This window comes from Erithacus rubecula (assembly GCF_903797595.1).
Source record: "Erithacus rubecula genome assembly, chromosome: 19".
In the NCBI taxonomy this organism is placed as follows: domain Eukaryota; kingdom Metazoa; phylum Chordata; class Aves; order Passeriformes; family Muscicapidae; genus Erithacus; species Erithacus rubecula.
This window is the reverse complement of record NC_136671.1, coordinates 3,314,112-3,332,071: the sequence shown is the minus strand read 5'-3', so window position 1 is coordinate 3,332,071 and position 17,960 is coordinate 3,314,112. Positions and strand designations below refer to the sequence as shown.

At 50.5% G+C, this 17,960-nt stretch overlaps 1 protein-coding gene across 5 annotated transcripts in view; it reads right to left on the bottom strand.

The window, feature by feature from the left end:
• The window catches only part of MSI1 (musashi RNA binding protein 1), a 73,972-nt gene that overhangs the window by 22,601 nt on the left and 33,411 nt on the right, over window positions 1–17,960 (bottom strand). For 3 of the 5 annotated variants that reach the window (XM_079322252.1, XM_079322251.1, XM_079322255.1), the window contains exons 1-6: window positions 7,328–7,550; window positions 7,027–7,067; window positions 6,814–6,895; window positions 6,617–6,701; window positions 1,821–1,862; window positions 83–175 (exon numbers count right to left, since the gene is read on the bottom strand). In XM_079322252.1, coding sequence (XP_079178378.1) covers window positions 83–175; window positions 1,821–1,862; window positions 6,617–6,701; window positions 6,814–6,895; window positions 7,027–7,067; window positions 7,328–7,386 — 402 coding nt within the window. In that variant the 5' untranslated portion in view covers window positions 7,387–7,550. Of the gene's footprint in view, window positions 1–82; window positions 176–1,820; window positions 1,863–6,616; window positions 6,702–6,813; window positions 6,896–7,026; window positions 7,068–7,327; window positions 7,560–17,960 lie in introns of those variants that run through there. The other 2 variants (XM_079322253.1, XM_079322254.1) reach the window with 2 other exon arrangements.

Below are 17,960 nucleotides of genomic sequence, written 5' to 3'. Positions count from 1 at the left end.
AATCCCGCCCCCACAAAAGTTCAGAAAACTCCTTTTGCCCCAGAAGCCACAGCTTTGATCCAATATCGCTCAAGAGACTTACCTTCCCGAACTGCTCGAAATATTGTTTCACATCCTCCACAGTAGTGTTCACAGACAGACCACCCACAAATATCTTCTTCGTTCGGGTCACCATCTGGAAAAGGGAAGGACAGGAATTCACCAAATAAACCCAGAGCGAGCAGAGAACGAGACTCTAAAGGCCACTAACTCCCCTCTGCTGCCGGGAAGCGCTTTTCCCTGTGCTGCAGCTGAGCTTCCAACTTCTTGAAGCCCTCTGGCCAAATACAGCTGGCAGATCTGTCCCACACCAGATTCATGCTCTTGCCTTTGCAGACCCCATTACATGTGCCAGCACCCAGCCACCACCTCCTCATCAGACAATTACCAGCCCTCACCAACCTGCCAGCCGACCCTTGGCACTGTGTCACCACCCCAAATGCATGGGACACAGCTGTCCCTTCCCCAGTCCTGCCACTTTGCACAGCCAGCCTCCTCCAGGCAACCCCAGAGGTACCTGCTTCCAGAGTGGCAGGAGGCCTGCCAGCACAGGCAGCTTCCCCAGGCTTTGCCCTCCCACCCCACAAACTGCACAGCATTCCAGTCTGAAATGGAATAAGCCTCATTTCACTACCATTCACCAGTCACTTAAATGAAGCCCAGTCAATACCCAGTTAAATCACTTTTGCCTCTGCAAGAAGGTAAGGACAAGATCCCTCTGCCACTTGTCACTGATACAGCTGGGACAAGGAAGAAAACTAACTACCCTGAGAGGGGCCATGGCTGCCAGGCTGAGGCACACCAACATCCTTTGAACCAGCTCTCCAGCTGCATCCTCCCCTTAGCTGCTTGGTTACACCCCTGCTCTCAGAGGAACACATGGTCCTAATTACCCCAAGGAGCATAGGGCTAATCCGCAGCAATTCCCTGGCTTGGAGAGCAGCCCGTTCTAACACTAAAGCACCTTCTGTCACCAAACTGCTTAATGGAATTAACCCAATTCCTACCATGTGCTTCCTGGCTCCAGTTACTTGGGATACCTGCTCACCAATTGTTCTCAGTGCCTGAACCCCTTACTTCCCTCCCAGCACCAGTCTCCTTTTTCTCTCTGCTTCTCAACACAGCTTCTCTCCAGCTCTTTCACCTCTAACAGCACTTGGAATACAGACTCTAAACTTTAAAACTCACATCCCAGAGCCAAGTTAAAGGAAGATCCAAAGTCTAAAGGCAGTCTCCAGCATGCTGCTGGCTCCTCAGCTAAAAGTTCCTGCAAACCTGGAAAAAGTTCCTGCCACTGTGCATTTTAGGGCCAGAGCCTCTTGTAGACAAGATCCAACACCAAACTCCTTTTGCCTTTTCCAGTGCCAAAGCACACAAGGGCATTTCACAAAGTGAAATCCTTCTCCCCTTGCCTGCCATACACCCATTCATCACACACAGGTGCACACAACAGTCTTCCACCTGTGTCACATACGAGCATGGAGCTGTTCCATATCTCCTAAGGCCTGGAACTTCCACCCACTGTCTGCAACCTCAGAAGGACTAAGCTCACCCTGGGCAGTGTTTAACCCACCAGCTCTTCAGTGCATCCTGAAGTACAAGCAAGGGGCTTCCTGATTCCTTCAATGCCATGCAAATTCACAGCACTACACTCCAGGGGAGTCCTGAGCAAACCCCAGCGAGTAACTCTACTGCATGCATTGGCCACCTTGCACAGAAGCACAAGGTTCATCATCACAGATTTTGCCCTTTGTGGCACAAGGGCTGCCCACAGTGCTTACCTTGGGCTGTGCTCGGCGAGGGAATGCTACCTTCGGGTCAATCTGAAAGAGACATGGGGAAGAACAGGTGAACACACTTTTCCTACCTGTTTACAGACACACAGTTTCCTCCATGTGTGTGGCTGTCTTTGCCCATGTGCCCTTGCTAAAAACCCAAAGAATCTACCGGAGGTAAATAAAATGAAGCTGGCTGCAGAAATCTTTCCCTCTTGGTAAGGTGTAACCCGGGAGACTACAAGTCCCAGCATGCAATGGTCCATCTCCAGCTGAGCACTGGGCAGATGCACAGAGAGCCCATCACTTGCTGGGATTAACAGGCTGGGCTGCACCCGCCCGCTTGGCCGGCCCCTGGGTGCCTCGCATCAACAGCCTCATATTAAAAGTGGTTTCTTTTGCCTTTTTTGCTCTCACCCTTCACTCTGCCTACAACTACAGAGTTCATCTGGGTAGTAACAAGACAGAAAAGAAGCAGCACACAAATCCCCAAACATTTCATCCCTTCAAACACAGGCTGAAGAGCAGACAAAAAGAAGCAATAAAAGAGCAGACAGGATGGCACAAATTAACCCGAGGAGCTCAGGCCCCCTGGCTGCGGAGGCTGCGGCCGCAGGGATGGTGCTGCCCCTCTCCCCAGGCCGCACTGCACACAAAGCCGTGATGCCTCCCTCCCTCCCTCCCTCCCTCCCTCCGCGGGCTGAGCCTCCATTGTGCCTCTTCAGCTTCCCTATAAACCTGCTGCTGGCCGGAGCAGCCGGCCCCGCGCCGCCATCCAGGTGCCGCGTGTTGTGCCGGGCTCAGCACGGATGAGCGCGTTCCTACATTGGCCTCACACCACCACCAGCACCACCACAAAAGCTGGGACAACACTAATGCAGCTGCAAGCCAAACACCCACAAAGCCTTCTCTCCTCTTCAGCCACCACCTCTTTCTTTACAGCCTATTTTTACAGCAACTCCTGTAAAGTTACATCACATCGGGGATGATCCAGACCTACAAATCAGCTTACAAAGACCTGTGGTAAAGGCAGGTTTGGCTCATCCCCACACTTGGACAGGCTGCAGCTGGGAGGGCAGCCTGGAGCCTTGTCCCATCAGCCCAGCAGCTCCAACAGCCCAAAAGGAAGCTGTGTTTCTCCAGCTCCTCTCACTGCTTTGTTCAGCTTTCCAGCCTGGCTGCCCTCCCGTCCTGCATCCTTTTACTTGTCTCACAGCCCCGGAGCATGGCCCCCCTGTGCCCTTCCACCAGCTCCTCTCCCTGCCTTCCCCACCTCCATCCTGACTCACAGCTTACAACATAAATAAACTCAGCACGTAGGTAAACACAGGCAAAACTGAAGAGCACAAATAAATTCAAAAATAAACCTCGCTCCCCAAGCTCCAAGCGCCAGCAGATTAGCATACCCTCCAGTGCCTCCCTGGGGCATCGGAACCATCCAGGCCCTCCCCTCTCCAGGCACAACCCCCCCCCCCGCCACTGCTTCCTGGCTAGTTCAGACACCCACAGCGAATTCTGAGGACAGGGGACGGCAGGAGACCAGGAGGTTGATGGCAGATAATAAGCAAAAACAATAATCTACTGTATTTTACTTCTCAGCCAGTGTCATTCAGCTCCTGCCAATAAGATGCTTTCATACTCAGCAATGCTAAGCTCAGCCTCATTTTCTCATTACCCTGAGTGTGATCAACTGGGCAGAGATAACGTGTCCTCCTGGCTGGAGAGAGCAGGCAGTCATTTCACAAATTCTTCTGCACAACCAGCTATTGTTGCAGGTAGAGGGAGGCTGGGGTGACCGACTGTAGGCACAGCCCTGGGAACATGCAGAGGGGAGCGAGTTCGGTGCCGGACTCAAGTTACTCAAACTGGACTGCTCCTTGGTGGCTGGAGTCTTTCCTAATTAAAGCAAAGGCACCAGTACCTTATTCCCCCATTTCTGGTGTTAAAACAAATAGCCCTGGAGGAGTTGTGTTTCAGTGTCACTCACTGACGTAATGGATCCTTTTTACAAACCCAGATAAAAATCTGCTAAGAGCATTCAGAACTGCTCAGATTGTATCCAAAAAACAAAACCTCAGAACAGTCTGCAGTGAATGGAAGTCACCTGAGCTCAAACTGCTTCCAGTTCAGCTCACAAAGTTTGGGGATGAGGAATCCCACTGAAGTTGCAGGTGGACCAACAGGCCAGCCAGGTCCTCAGTAATGCTCTTCAGCCCCATTTCATAGCTCAGGTCATGTAACTCCTGCATTAGCCTAGCTGATATCAGTGTCCCAAAGCACAGGGAGGGCTGGGAAGGACCTGCGACACATCAGGTCTGGGTTTGTTCTTCCACTGTACCTCTGTCACTACCTCTGCCCTGCTGGTCTGCACTGCCGGGGAGCTGCAGATCACTGCCTCACCACAAAAGACAAACCCAGCAAAAACTCAAAAAAGGCAACAAAGAAACGATGGGACAAGCCGGCACTGCCAAGTGCTCATCCCAGAGTGCGTAAAGAAGCAGCTCAAGGCAGCGGCCAGCTGCAGCTTTACAAAGTCACGCAAATCTTTTACCTTGAGACTGTAAAGCCAATTCTCATATCAAGTATTTTCAAAAATAACCCTGTAGTCTGCTGCTATCTAGCTTACAAACAAAGAGGAGTCTGAAAAGAACAAGGCTGCCCTGAAGAATCGGGCCAACTGCCTTCATTAGGGTAGGAAGAACCAGAAAACAATGAAGCAACAAGTTGAGCAGACACTGTCTATCAAATGCTGTTTGCCAGGAAACAAGCCCCATGAGAAGGCTGTCCTTACAGGACACCAGGCCTTTTCCTGCAAAGTTTCATAAAATTCTAAATTAAGATTTAGGTGAGTTTGTGTCATTTAACCCATGACTCATGGCAGAGCCTTTCACCTCAGCAGGGAAAAGGCATATAGAGGTTCCATGTGCTCCCACAAGACCAATCTCTCATGAGGCAAAACACCCGAAAACATCTGACCCAGCTGAAAACTGCTCTAAACAAAAAATAAGAAGGAAGGAGGAAGAGGATCAAAGCTCCTAACAAAGAAGGCTCTGGTGCAAGTATCCCCATTCTCCGTGCCGTGCCGGCGGGGCGAGCGGAGCAGATGCAGCAGGGAATTTGAACGGCTGGCTGGTCCCCACGCGCCCTGCGCCACGAGGCTCCTCTGTTCTCCTGCAGCGCCCACTGTCCCTCCCTGCCCGCCTGGGCTGCACCCTGGGCTGCACCCTGGGCTGCACCACGGGCTGCAGAGCGCCTTCGCACAGCCGGCAGTGGCGGCTCACAGAGAAGAATGGACAACGTGGATTTCAGTTCACTCCTAGCACTGAAACACTTCCAGGATTACTGCTACAACAGACATCCATCACTTGCCTTTTCAAGAGGGGTCTATGCCAGCCCACAGACTCATGACAGGACTAGCTGATGAGACACTGTGTTTACACAGGCTAGTAAAAAAAACCAAAAAAAACAAAAAAAAGACAGTAAAGAAAACTCTGGGCACTCCTCAAAAGTCATTACTGTAACTCCCCCTCAGAGCAAAATTCACTTTACATCACTCCTGGAAGGAGAAGGGTTGGGAGTCCTGGGGACCCAGCCTCAGCCAGGAAGGCTGGGGTGGGTTTAACCAGGAGCTCCCGTGGGGAGGAAGGACCTGTGCACATCAAAGGGAGCAATCCAGGCAGTTAAACAGGAACAGACATAAATCTTGCTGCAACTCATGCCGTAAACCCTAAGAAAGAGGGTCTCACTCTCCCGCCCTCTCCTTCTGCCAAGATAAAGACTAGGATGCCTGGGCCACGCGCTGCAAGAAATAAAACTCTGCAAAACTCCTCAGCAGCCCTTGCCTGGAGCCAGAACATACCCCCTTACCATGCCAGCCCCTTGCAGCCCCCGCCACTCCCCCATCCCTACCCTCACCTTCACCCCAGGGCTGCAATAAGGGAAAGGAATTCAGGGGAAGGCAAGTCACTGAAACTAAAGAGAAGGGACCTCCCACTCAGACATCTCACCCCCACACCTCAAAACAGTCTGCACACCTCTTGAGCACGATAGATTCACAAGGCAGGACCCACCACATAATGCCACTAGTCCAGCGAGCCACCAAACCTTTCTGCTGGCCCAGCTGGGGCTCCTCATCACCCAAACTTTTGGAGTGAGGGCTAGAGCTGCAGTCGTTCCAAGAGGCTGATGATGGCCCACATGGGCAGGCACTGGCCACATTCGGAGACAATAAAGTCCCGAATCAAAATGCCCGTTACAAAAACTTCACCTGGGGAAACCACTAGAGAGTCTCTGGGGTGCACAGAGCGAGGGCTCTCTGCCAGGAAGGAGGGATGCACAGGCCACCATGGCCAGGGAAGCAGGGCCTGGGCACTGGGGAACAGCACCCCTGAGGAGTTATCAGTGCTCGGCAGCACACAGGATGAAAGGGTGGCCTCCCTCTCTCCAAACGCAGCCACATCTTATTTCCCGGGGCAAATCCTCATCCCAAACGTGTTCAGCTGTCCCAGCTTCGAGAGAGCTACAGTCACTGCCCGGATGGGCCTTATAACCAACGGGCGAGATGAAAACCATCACCAGGATCCACAGATCCACACCAGGAGTCGGCACACGGTGAGCCCGGTGCTTGGGCGGCAGCAAGGCTACCCGCCGGCAAGTGGGACAGAGAAGGGAACGATCGATCCGTATCAGGAATCAATAGTTTACAACCTCTAACTGGAAATCAAACACTACGATCGACGGCTGCTCCGAGCACAGCCGTTCCGCTGGCAAATGCAACCCTGAGATGAGAGAAGTCATCTCACCGTCTTGGAGTCCAGTTCATGTCTGGATTGGGCCAGGACCTTGTCGACGCCAGCCTGGTCCATGAACGTGACGAACCCGAAGCCCCTGAGCCCCGCAGCCCGGGCAGAAGAGGGGATGCAGAGAGAAGAGAGAAAGTTGGTTAAAGTGGCGATCGGGCCGCGGCGGGAGCGAGGGAGGCGCGGGCCCGGCCTCTCACCTGGATCTCTTTGTCAGCGGGTCCCGCATCACCAGGCACTCCTTCACCTCGCCGAACTGGCTGAAGTACTCCCGCAAGCCCTCTGCAAACACAGCACCCACCGTGGGTGTCCCGTCCCGGCCCGGTCCGGCCCTGCCGCCCCCCCCCCCGGGCTCAGCCCCAGCTCCGCCACCCCCGGCCCCGGCGGCAGGTGCGGGGCCCCGCGGCGCTCACCTTGCGTGGTCTGCCAGCTCAGTCCCCCGATGAACATTTTGCTGCGGGAGGAAGGGGAGAGCGGTGAGCGGGGCCGCGCCGGGGGGCCGCAGCACCCCACGGGGGTGGCGGCGGCGGCGGCGGCGGGGCCGCGCGGGGAGGGGAGGGCGCGGATCGGCCATGTTGGCAGCGGCACCGCCGCCGCTGCCGCCGCCGCCGCCGCGCCTGCCCGGGCCGGGTGGCCGTGAACGGGGGAGGGGGCGGCCGCGGCCGGACCCGGGGGGGCGGTGGGGGCGGCCGGCGGCGGCCGCCGCGGAGGTACCAAGGGTCGTGCGGGGAGTCCGGGGAGGCGAGGCCGGGCTGGCTGCCGTCTGTCTCCATTCGGACCTCTTCTCCCTGCGAGGAGCGGCGCCGCACTCCCGGGGCAGATGAGCGCTGGAAAAGGGGCCGGACGGACAGGCCATGCTGCCCCCTCCCCCGACCCCTCTCCGCCGGGCGGGGAGGGAGCGAGGGAGGAGGGCCCGGCGGGCACAACCTGCCCGGCTCCTCCCACCCCCGCCGGCCCGCCGGCCGCCCTGCGCATAAAACCCGCCGGCGGCACCGGGGCCGAGTGCCGGGAGCCGCGCCCGCACCGCGCTGGGGGAGAGCGCCCGACCCCGGGCGCGTTCGCGATGGGAGCAGCCCGGGAGCTCGCAGCCGCTTTGTCTCCGGCCGCGCCGCCCGCACCTGCCCCGGGGCGGTGGACAAAAGGCGGCGGAGCCAGGCCCGGCCCGCTGCGCTCGGGCTCGCTGCGGCGGACCCCGGAGACCCCGGCCCTCTTCCTCCCGGTGTTTCGCCGCCGCCGAGGGCGCTTCCAGGTCGGGACCAGGACTGCCCTGCTCACCCCGGGACCCCGACCGGGCAGCGGGGAGTCGAGGCGCCTTGCCGGAGCCCTGGTACCTCTGTGCCTCCTGGCAGCCCACGGGGACCCTACAGGGGTCAGGGGCTTCCCAGCCTCGCCGCTTGCTGCCCCGCATGGCAGTGCCCAGGCTGCAGGACCCGGGGCAGAGCTGCTGCCGGGCACCGCGGAGCCCCGTAGAGCCCCGCAGCACCAGGTATGCACAGCCCAGCCGCTCTCCTCTCCCCGCGGCTCGCTGGGAAGAGGGTAGGCTGGTCCCCAAGGCACCGTGCAGTTTCTTGCTCATTCAGGCTGACAGACTCGTGCCGGGCTCCATTCGAGTTCCACTGCCACACAAGTTCATTCACACGCTGCTTCTCGAGCAGGTCTGTGCACTCCGCCTCTGCTCTTGGGCAACCTGGCCCAGGTGGCTGGAGGAGCTCAGCGAAAAACAAATGAAATACCTGTAAAGTTGGAGTCAAGAGGAGAGCTACAACTTGCCTGACTGCACCAAGCATCTCTCTGGGAGAAGGCATTTGTTTGCATCTGGTACATCAGAACAGAGCAGTGCTCAAAACCTCTAGTGACAGTGCTGTGACCCCTTCTTATGGCAAGAGGGTGTCACTGGATTCCAGGCACATGCTACTGTGCTGCCAAATACTCCCCACAGGCATCCCTGGCTCTGCTCCTTCCAGCATGGGTCCCTGCTGTACCCTCTCACTATAGGCAGCTCAGGACAGTGCCATCCTCATTTGACCTTTCTTCTCCTTCTCTCATGACTATTTTTCCAGTCCCAATACACACATCCTCTCCTTCCTGTAGAGGAACCACTACACCTTTGTTTTAACAATATTTTGTGATACTATCTTTTGTTACATGGGCTGCAACTCTGAGTTAAATTCATCCTCTGCCCACTAACTCTGCCAAACCACCATTCACCCACCCCATTTCCTGAGCTGGTTCAGGATCCTATCCTGTGTCCTGGCCCTGTGCTTGGGCACTGCAACACACTCTACACCAGAGACTTGGTAGCTGCCTCTGGGAACTGAGTTGTGCAGCATCCCAGTTCCTGCTGCCACCGGTCCAGGCTGAGCTGCTTCTCCAGAATAACCCAGTCTTCATTCCACAGGGCTGAAGTCATCACTTTGGGTGGAGGTGCCCTGGGAGGCAGCAGGGCTGGTGCAGCAAGGAAATATAAATAATGACATGCAGAGGTAGTACTGCAGCTGGCAGTGATGGGCACAAGTGCAGAGCCAGTGGAAGCAGTGGTGCTGAGGCAGCATCCCAACCATCTCCCCTTGCATGTCCTGAGAAACCTGGACAAAGCTGGGCTCCCAGAGCCACCACAGCTGCCTGCCACACTGCCCAAACTCACTGATGTTTTGCTCCTTCCCGGCACCTGCTCTCTCCCATTTGGAGGGCAAATACTTTAAAGGGGGAACTAGCTAACAATTTCAAGTCACCTGGCCCAGGTTTTATGTTCCATAATTGCCCAAGCTAGGCTCACTACTAATACTAATTAAAAACAAGAAAGAGGAAAAAAAAGAAACAAGAGCTCAGTGTTTGACTTACTAAAGGATAACATCTCTTGGTTTGCTACCAGTGCATTACTATAATTTTAAACATGTTATTTTTAAGACAGTACAAGTTGAGCACTCTGGGGGACACTGTTAAAATGCTTAATTGTGTCTTTTTAATGTCTATTATTTTATTCACTTTTTCTCCACCAAAATAATATTGGAGAGGGAAGAACAGGATCAATGTGAGTCAACATCTGTGAAGATCACAGGGAAAAAAAATGAGCCTTCTGGAAGATTTGCATGGAGGATGTGGTTGGACTTGCATCACTGGCAATGACACAGTAAGCTACCATGTAACTTATTCCGAGGTTGTTTCCATAACATACACATGATATTTTGTATTTCCACCTTAGGACCCCAAAGTGCTTTGTAAGTATCAATTCATTTATCTCTGTAATGCACAGGACAGTGGGTCTTGAAAAATCTGCTGATTAGTGACAGTAGGAAGCTTTCCTCACAGAAGTAAATATATAAAACATTCCAGACCTTATGATTGGAAAGATGATCTGCAGAATATAAAATAATGCAGCATTGTATTCCTGGGGCTGCAGACAGACAGCTGTAGTGCCTCTGTGGCTGCTGCTGAGAGGTTGCCAAACACCAGCGAGATTAACAAAACTGCTCAGTTTTCTTGCTGCTATTCAGTGTCTCATGTGTGGTAGAGTGACACTATCAAAATCATGTCCACTTCCTGCTGAGGAGGATGATTGGCAAAGCTCTTCCCAGCACCAGTGGCAGACACTGGAGTTATTCATGGTGAGAGGGAGGTTCCAAAAAGTGGAGGTTAGGGGAGGGTCAGGGAGAGCAGCCGCCTCTTTTCCTCCCTCATCATATAAAGCTTAAAGAGAGATTGTCTTGGAGACTTGTCTAGCTGGGAGGTTTTGGCTGTCAGGAACTACGAAAAGTTTCACTTTTCATTTAGTTTGGACAGTTAATAAACAAATTTGAGCAAGAATTCAAATAATTTTTGTAACATTTGCATTACCATGCTGAAGATGCAAACATGGTGTTAGCTGTGACTCCATAGGCAGCCTGGGGGCATTTGCCTAGCTCTGGCAGTGGCTTCTGGTGGTTCTCATGCCTGCTTTAGGAAGGATGCCTACCCTCTGGAAAAAGCCTGGCAAAACCCTGCTAGCCCATCCATGAGGCAGCCAGGGGTATCCACCTCAAAGGGAACCCACTGCCCCAGTAACCACCTGCCTGGCAAGAGCTGGTTTGGGGCAAGAGTCAGGCACAAAGGCAAACAGGAGCTATTTAGGGAAATTAAATTATTGAAGTTCCACTCTGGGACAGGGAGGAGGGGAGGGACAGAGTCAGCAATAGGAAGAGACAAATTACTGCAAATGCACTAAGGATTTCTTTACTTCATATAAGAAACCTCAGGGAGCAAGATTCATGGGGGAGAAAACTGTTTACATGGTACAGAGCACTGAAGAACAGGATGGGTGGGAATACAGAAGAGGAACAGGGTGGCATGCAATAGAAACAGGTGTTAATAAAGAACAGGAGAAAGGGGATAGGAAGAGTAAATAAATAGAGACAACTGGGATAACTGGAAAAGGAGTGAGGGAGGAAAGAGAAGAACACCCCAATTACCACACAGCAGCAAGAGGGATTGGAGCCTCATGGGGACAAAAAGGGAAAGAAGTCTGCAGGTGATGAAAAATAAAGCATCAAGAGAATTTGCAGTGTAGTAAATTCAGTGTAGGGATTCAGCACAAAAAAGCAAAGCCAGAGAGGTCTCTGAAGGACAGTAGGAGATTGCAGGCTTCCACCCGCCGTCCTAGAAATGATGGCTAAGGGAAAAATCAGAGAGCCCTGCCTGCTATTCTCCCTCTCTACAAACTCTAAAAACTACTACGTGGCGTCTAGTCTCCATGATCCTATCTAAATCAGTCCAGCAAATCAGGGAGGAAGCCCTGGCTGTTGAGCTCTAACACAGGAGCTGTTCCATTTACAGAGTGTGCCCAGCACCACAGCAGCCCAGCCCAGGTGCCACCTCTCTGCAGCAGCCTGCAAAGAATCCCCCCTCCCCAAAGAGGAGATAGAAACATTTTCATTTCCCATTAATTTTTTTAACACTCCAAAGATTGCCTGTAAAGTGACAGAAAGCAGCAACAGATTTTTAAAATGACACTTCTGTCCTTGGAAGGGGCCTGAGCTGCACCTTCCCTCCAGCCTCTTGGTTACCTACTATTTGTCCCAGCCTTCCATCAGTCACTGCTTTTTGCTCTGTCCTATCTCCTACCTAACCCCTTCCCAACCATTACTTCCTATGGAAAAATGACCTTTCTTAGAGCATCCGTCTTCCCTAGCTGAGAACAAAGCATTGCCTCCTGTTCTTCCCCTCCTCACCTGGCAGCTCAAAGCTTCCCATGGTGGGATACTGAGGGACTCATTTCCCCATCATTAGAAAAGAGAGATGAGGAAGGATGCAACCAAAATCCACCAGATGTGCTGGACTCTTTTAAAGAAGATTGATTGATTTGTTTCTTGTGCTCACTGAAGGTAAGGCAATAGGTTTAGTTGACACTAAAAGAAAGAGATAAATGTTAGATATCAGGAGAAACTAGCAACTATAAGGATGGGACAGGAGTGCCAGGAAGGCCAGGGAATTCCCATTCATGAAAATTTTTATGAATAAATTAAACAAATGTCAGTGTGGTGATTACATTCTGTTTTGTTCTTGCACATTATATATGAGAAATTTAAAGGCTTTGGTCTATGGGTTCATATCAGGGTGAATAACAGTGCAGCATGGGGCTGGGCTGACCAAATACCACCAGACTGAGGAGAGGTCTGGGAATGAGCTGGGTAAAGGGGGCAAGAGAAAAAGTTTTGGGTCAGGTTTGAGAGCTGCCACACACCTTATACAAAAGGGATTTCTGTACTAACATTTTTAAATAGTATTAAAGTTCTGAATTTAAAATAAAATCCTGTGTCCCAGTGGAAGAGGGACAGGGTGAGCCCCAAACACAGCACCACAGCAGACACAGTTTGCAGTGTCTCCTTGCAGTGACACTGCTGGTGCCTGGCTGCCCAGTGGGTCTCTACAGCAGCTCCTCAGGCAGTGATGCTGCACTATCTGTGGGCCTGCACAGCCTCCACAGGTCTGATGCATGGCTGAATTATTAATCTGGGGATGAAGTCAGCACCATGTCAAGGACCTCTAAAATCTGCCTTAAAGAAGATAGAGTCCAAGAGAATAGAGGAACAAGGGCAGAACAGGACTCAGAGGAAGGACTGGATTCCCTGCTGAGATGCTTGCAGGAGGCAGAAATCTGGGTCCTGGCACTGTCCCAGAGCAGCACCAGAAGGAAGCACTCAGAGAAGCAAACAGAGAACTTTTGGCTCAACACATGAACAGGAGCTGAGCAAGCAGAAGCTGTTTCTTCATCCCCCCTTTTTCAGGACATAATCGATTTCCTACTCTGCTATAACACTCACACTGGCTTTTAACTCCCATTTCTTCAAGACTTATTTTCTAATCTAAGGTGATGGGACCTCTGGTCCACAAATCCCAACAGCACTTCTCAGAGGACAATATTATAGCATTCAGGTACTATGATGGTGTAAAGTAACTGAGACTGAGAAACAGTTAAACTTAACAGCACAACATTGAGGAGGTTTGCAGAGTATTTGGAGGAAAGAACAGAAAAGAGTATCTTTAAAATCCAGGGTGCATGCTGGAGCTCCTGAGATGAGAAAGGTTCAGACCAAGGCAAGTATACAGGACAGAAATACACACTGTAAATCTTCCTAAGCAGCTCAGCCTGTCCTGGTTCCTCAAGGTTTTGCCAAGGTATTTTGTTTGTACTTGTCACATGACTTACATCAGGCATCACATCCTAATCAAGATGGACACCAGTGTCTTTCCAGGCAAAGCTCCCACCCTCAGATTGCAGGAGAGGCTTAGCTGCTCTGTTCACGTCGCTGCTGCCCGAGCTCCTCCCTGCTGAAGGGAAAGGAGGCAAGAGGCTGCCAGGGTCCAGCTGCACCTGGGTCAGCCATCTCTGCTCATTCTCCTTTGCTGTAGAACAGGCTACTGCAAGGCATAAACTCATCCAATGTGTGTTACACTCTGAACTGCTTTTCTACAGCAGTGCTCCCAGCACAGATGCTCTGGAGCAGGAGTGGTGCCCACCAGAGAGGGAGGGCTTCCCTCACCCCAGGGCACATCTGCACTCAGGCTTACAGGCTCCCAATCCTTCCAGGCTAGGGAATGTGAAATGAGATGGCTGTTACTAAATACTCTAGTTTCAGCAACCTTCACCAGCTTTTAAATGCATTTGGAACTAGAAAAGGCTCAAAATCTGTTCTTTGGTCCCAAGACACAGCAATTCCCCTGCCCACACACCCTGTGAGCTGACCTCTAACTGAACAGAAGCTCTCATTCTGCACTGCTCAAAGTCTAGTGGGAAATACTTTGCTCATGCTGCTACTTGTCCATTCTTGCCCATTTTTTCTCACTTTTCACAGCCTTTAAGCATTTATCTTTTCACGCCTTTGCCTGCTGTGGATTTCCCTCAAGGCTAATTTTACTACCTTAGGGTCTTTTCCTTTTTTTTTTTTTTTTTTTTCAGGCAGAAATTTTTCCACCTACCTCATGCCCATACAGTTCCATGAGCTGAAGTAAACTGAGTCACTGACCCTTTTCCCACCAGGAGCAAGCAATGATTCACAAACTATTCCTCAGAGCTCCCAGCTGGCTGGTGGCCAAGGCACTGCAACAGCTAAGGACCAGCTCCATCCAAAGTAACTGGCCAAGGCATTATTTAGAACAAGGCTAAGACAGACAACATGGAGATACTCCTTCAAAGGCAGGGACACAGAGGAGCAGCAGGAAACCTCTCTCACAGAGGTGTGAAAAATATATTGAAACCATCCCTCTAGTAAAAGTATGAATGAAAACAGTTACCTGTACAATTCAAAGTTTCTGTCACATACATGAATCAAAATGGGGAATAGTAACATTAAACATTAAAGTAACATTAGTAACATTGAAAAACGCTTAAGGCTCCAACAAAAATGGGTTTAAGACTTCTGTTCCATCTCCCTACCATATTCCCAATGATTCAATGAGCAATTCTGCACTCCTTTCTGCAGGAATGATTAGTGCCTTTTTAGAGACATCAGAAGAAAGGACTTGCATGAGTTACACGTGAAATAGAGGGATCATACTCTGGTTTAAGACATCTTGACTCACTGGACTTGTAATCTGATTATACGGGTGTTTTTGGAATCCCTGTGCAGTTTGTCCTGCCTTGCTCTAACCTTTCCCTTCTGGAAGTAACCAGGTTTGCTGCTTCACAGACACCCTTGGGGTTTGGAAACTGCCCACTTGTGATGGATGGAAATGGTGAGGCATCTTCCAAAACTTCCCACTGATTTTAGATGTTAGAGTCAAGAAGCTGGAAATGAGTAAATATTCCTCTTCTATAGAAGGCCTGGGAAAGCTCTCAGCACACAGCACTTTCTGCTAAACAAGCTTGTGGTGTCCCATGGTGCACACAAGGTCTGGGTTTGTTAGCAGCACAGGTGATTAGGTTGAAAGCACAAGGCTCAGTAATTTATACCTTCTCTATGTTTTTAGCTGCAATGCATCCTGGCCTCTGTTTACTGGCACTCTGCTGGACACCCAGGAAACCAGTAGGAGTGTTTTACTCTCTCAAATGTTACAGTGTTCCTGTAACAGAAAGTGTATTTAATTCACATTTTTAAGTGTGAATCTAAAAGGGCCTCTCTAGTGTTGGAGGAAATGTGTGAATAGAATGGACAGCTGTGAGTAGAGCAGCTCTGGAGTAAAACAAGTTTTTGAAGCAGGAAAGCTGCTCTTACACACTCCTGCTGACAGGAGAAGCATGCTCAAGTGTGTTGGTCATTCTGGAGCCTTGAAAGCAATGCAGTGTCTGGTAGGCTCCCTCCCAGATGCTGGGAGAACGAGGGATTGTGGGAGACAGTGTAAGATGGGGAGGGATTTACAGAGAAAAAGCAATTCAGTGAAAGTTTGTTCAGCCTTACTTCCCTTTTGGTATGTTTTTAGTGAGGTTGCAGTAGGAAATTTTAATACTTGTGTTGCTTTAAGGACAGGAATGCTGGAAACAGAGGCATTTGATACCTTTGCTGCTAATTACAGTGCAAGCTCCCAGTGTCCTGACAATGCCCTTGTCCCTGACCTGGAGGGGCCTCATTGTCTCAGGGTCAGCTGTAATTTAGTTTCAGGTCAGACCTGGGACTCTCCTGCCAAACTAACTGCACTTTGTTTTGAAGTAGAGACCATTTACTAGTAAGTCTGAGACCATCAAACTCATTTCACTAACAAGAAACAGGAACAAAGTGCAGAGCCCCCGAGACGAAGGTCAGTGTTCGACACAGGGAGAGTTCAGTTGCATCAAGAAGGAAGGGGCTGTTCTGCCCCTGAGCCTCACAACCACAGGAGCTCAGATCTTCTGCTCTGTTCAATTAAGCAAGTTTATTACAGACAGGCCTAGGGACCAACTAAGCCATGCCAGGCCCTGAGCAGGCAATAGCACTATCAGGCCCCACCATCCAGCACTGCTACACTGCTGCTCCATTTCACAGGAGGCTCCAGAGGAGCCAGCTTCATAAGTTGTTTGTCCTTTCTCACAAATTGGCCAGGTGATTTGGGCCAAGAAAATTCTCTTTTACTGCTTGAAAACAAAGGGGGTTTCTCCCTGTCTCAAAACAAAACCACCCCTCCCCCACCCCAAAAAAATTCAACATCTTCAGAGAGAGCATGTTGCAGAAAATAACTCAAAGCTGTAAAGGGAAAGACTTTATCTTCCCTAAATAATCAGCCCTCTCTAACTCAATGGAAAGCAGCATTTTTTCGGCAGAAAAAAAGATTTTGATTTTGATATTCTTCCCCTTCACCATACTGATGGGCAGAGATTCTACTGTCATGACACCACATAGCATTACCTGAAATTAACTTGTCATTTAATGAACAGTTCTTTACAATTTATGTTAGTCTGAGCACCCCAGGAATTTTGTATATTGTCAGAATCCATGTTCTTTTGCATTATTTGGTTTGCTAAGGGAAAATCCATCCACAGCACCTTTTTTTTTTGTTCTTTTAACTCTGCACATCACTGCAACAAGGGGTCAACTTAAAGAAAAAACAACCCAGATGGAAGAATTGGTGCCAATTTACAAAATAGTAAGAGGCTTCTGACATCAAAGGAAGGTTCCATGTCCAAATCTATAAACACACGAGTGAGAGAGACAAGAATAAACCTAAACACACTTTTTGGGAACAGTAAAATATATTCAGCTCTAATTGATGGCCAGAGTTGGGGTTGTTGGTAAGATGTGGGAGATCACAGCCGTAGCAAAGAACAGGACCTCTAAGGGATGTTCAAATCTTTCTTTCAATCTTTTTTTACAAGTTGACTAGAAGGCTGCAACACACCCTGAGGTGTGTTAACATTTGTTCCCTGCCATGCTGGACATCTGCAAAGCAGTGTGGCAGGAAGAATCACCAGCACCACAAACTACAGGTGAGTCCAAAACACAAATATTCCTGTTGTCAGACATCCCAGCTCCCTAAATGCCTGTACACCCAGACCACTCCTCTAATCATTGGTGCCTCTAGAAAGATGGAACCAGCTTCCAAGAGCTCATCACAATTGCCAGAGCTCTTTGTGGGACAGGTCTCAGCTACCCAAGAGCTGGGTATCTCCCTCTCGACTCCCTGAGAAAAGCACTTGTTCCAGGAGAATGGAATTGCCATGCAGCAGAACAGGGCTCTGGAGCAGAGCAGATAGCTTCCTTGGCAGCTGGCCCACAATGCTGGAGCTCACTCCCAGGAGAGATTAGAGGAGTAAAAACCTCATTGCCATCACAGCAAAGCGCTCAACCTGCTTCTACCAGAGATTTCTCACAAGACCAAAAAAAAAATTCAAAAGTATCTCTACAAATAGGAGGCTGCAGGAACAGAGGAAAGATAACCCAGTTAATGTCATGCACACAGCTTTGCTACCAGCTCAGGCAATACTGATCAGTAAAGGACAGGCAGAAGCTCTGAGCAGAGTCTGTTTTACACCTGGAAGATTACCTGGCTAACATTTGGACAGAGAATTGCCTCCCTATTTAAAGTCACCCAAGCTCCAGATCTGCAGCTGCAAAGCTTTCGAGTGAGGTTTTTAAATTTGGAAGTTGAATAGCATGAAATGTATTCTATCCCCCAGATAACCTTATCCAAGCTCATTTTCAGGGCACAATAAAAGACAGAAGTTACCCTCAGGTTCCCAGGCAGTGCAGTTTATACTCTGAGGAAGATGAAAGTGCAAACTACTCACTTAGATTTTGTGTGCATTTGGACTCCCCTGCTACTTCAGGTGTCACTACATCTGCATGACCCCTACAGTGACAGGAAAAGGAGAGGGTTTTCACTCATTTCAAGGAAGATCAAGCTCTGTTCATAGATAAGGTAATTTTCTGTCTACACACAGAGGACTCTGCACACAGGAGCTGTT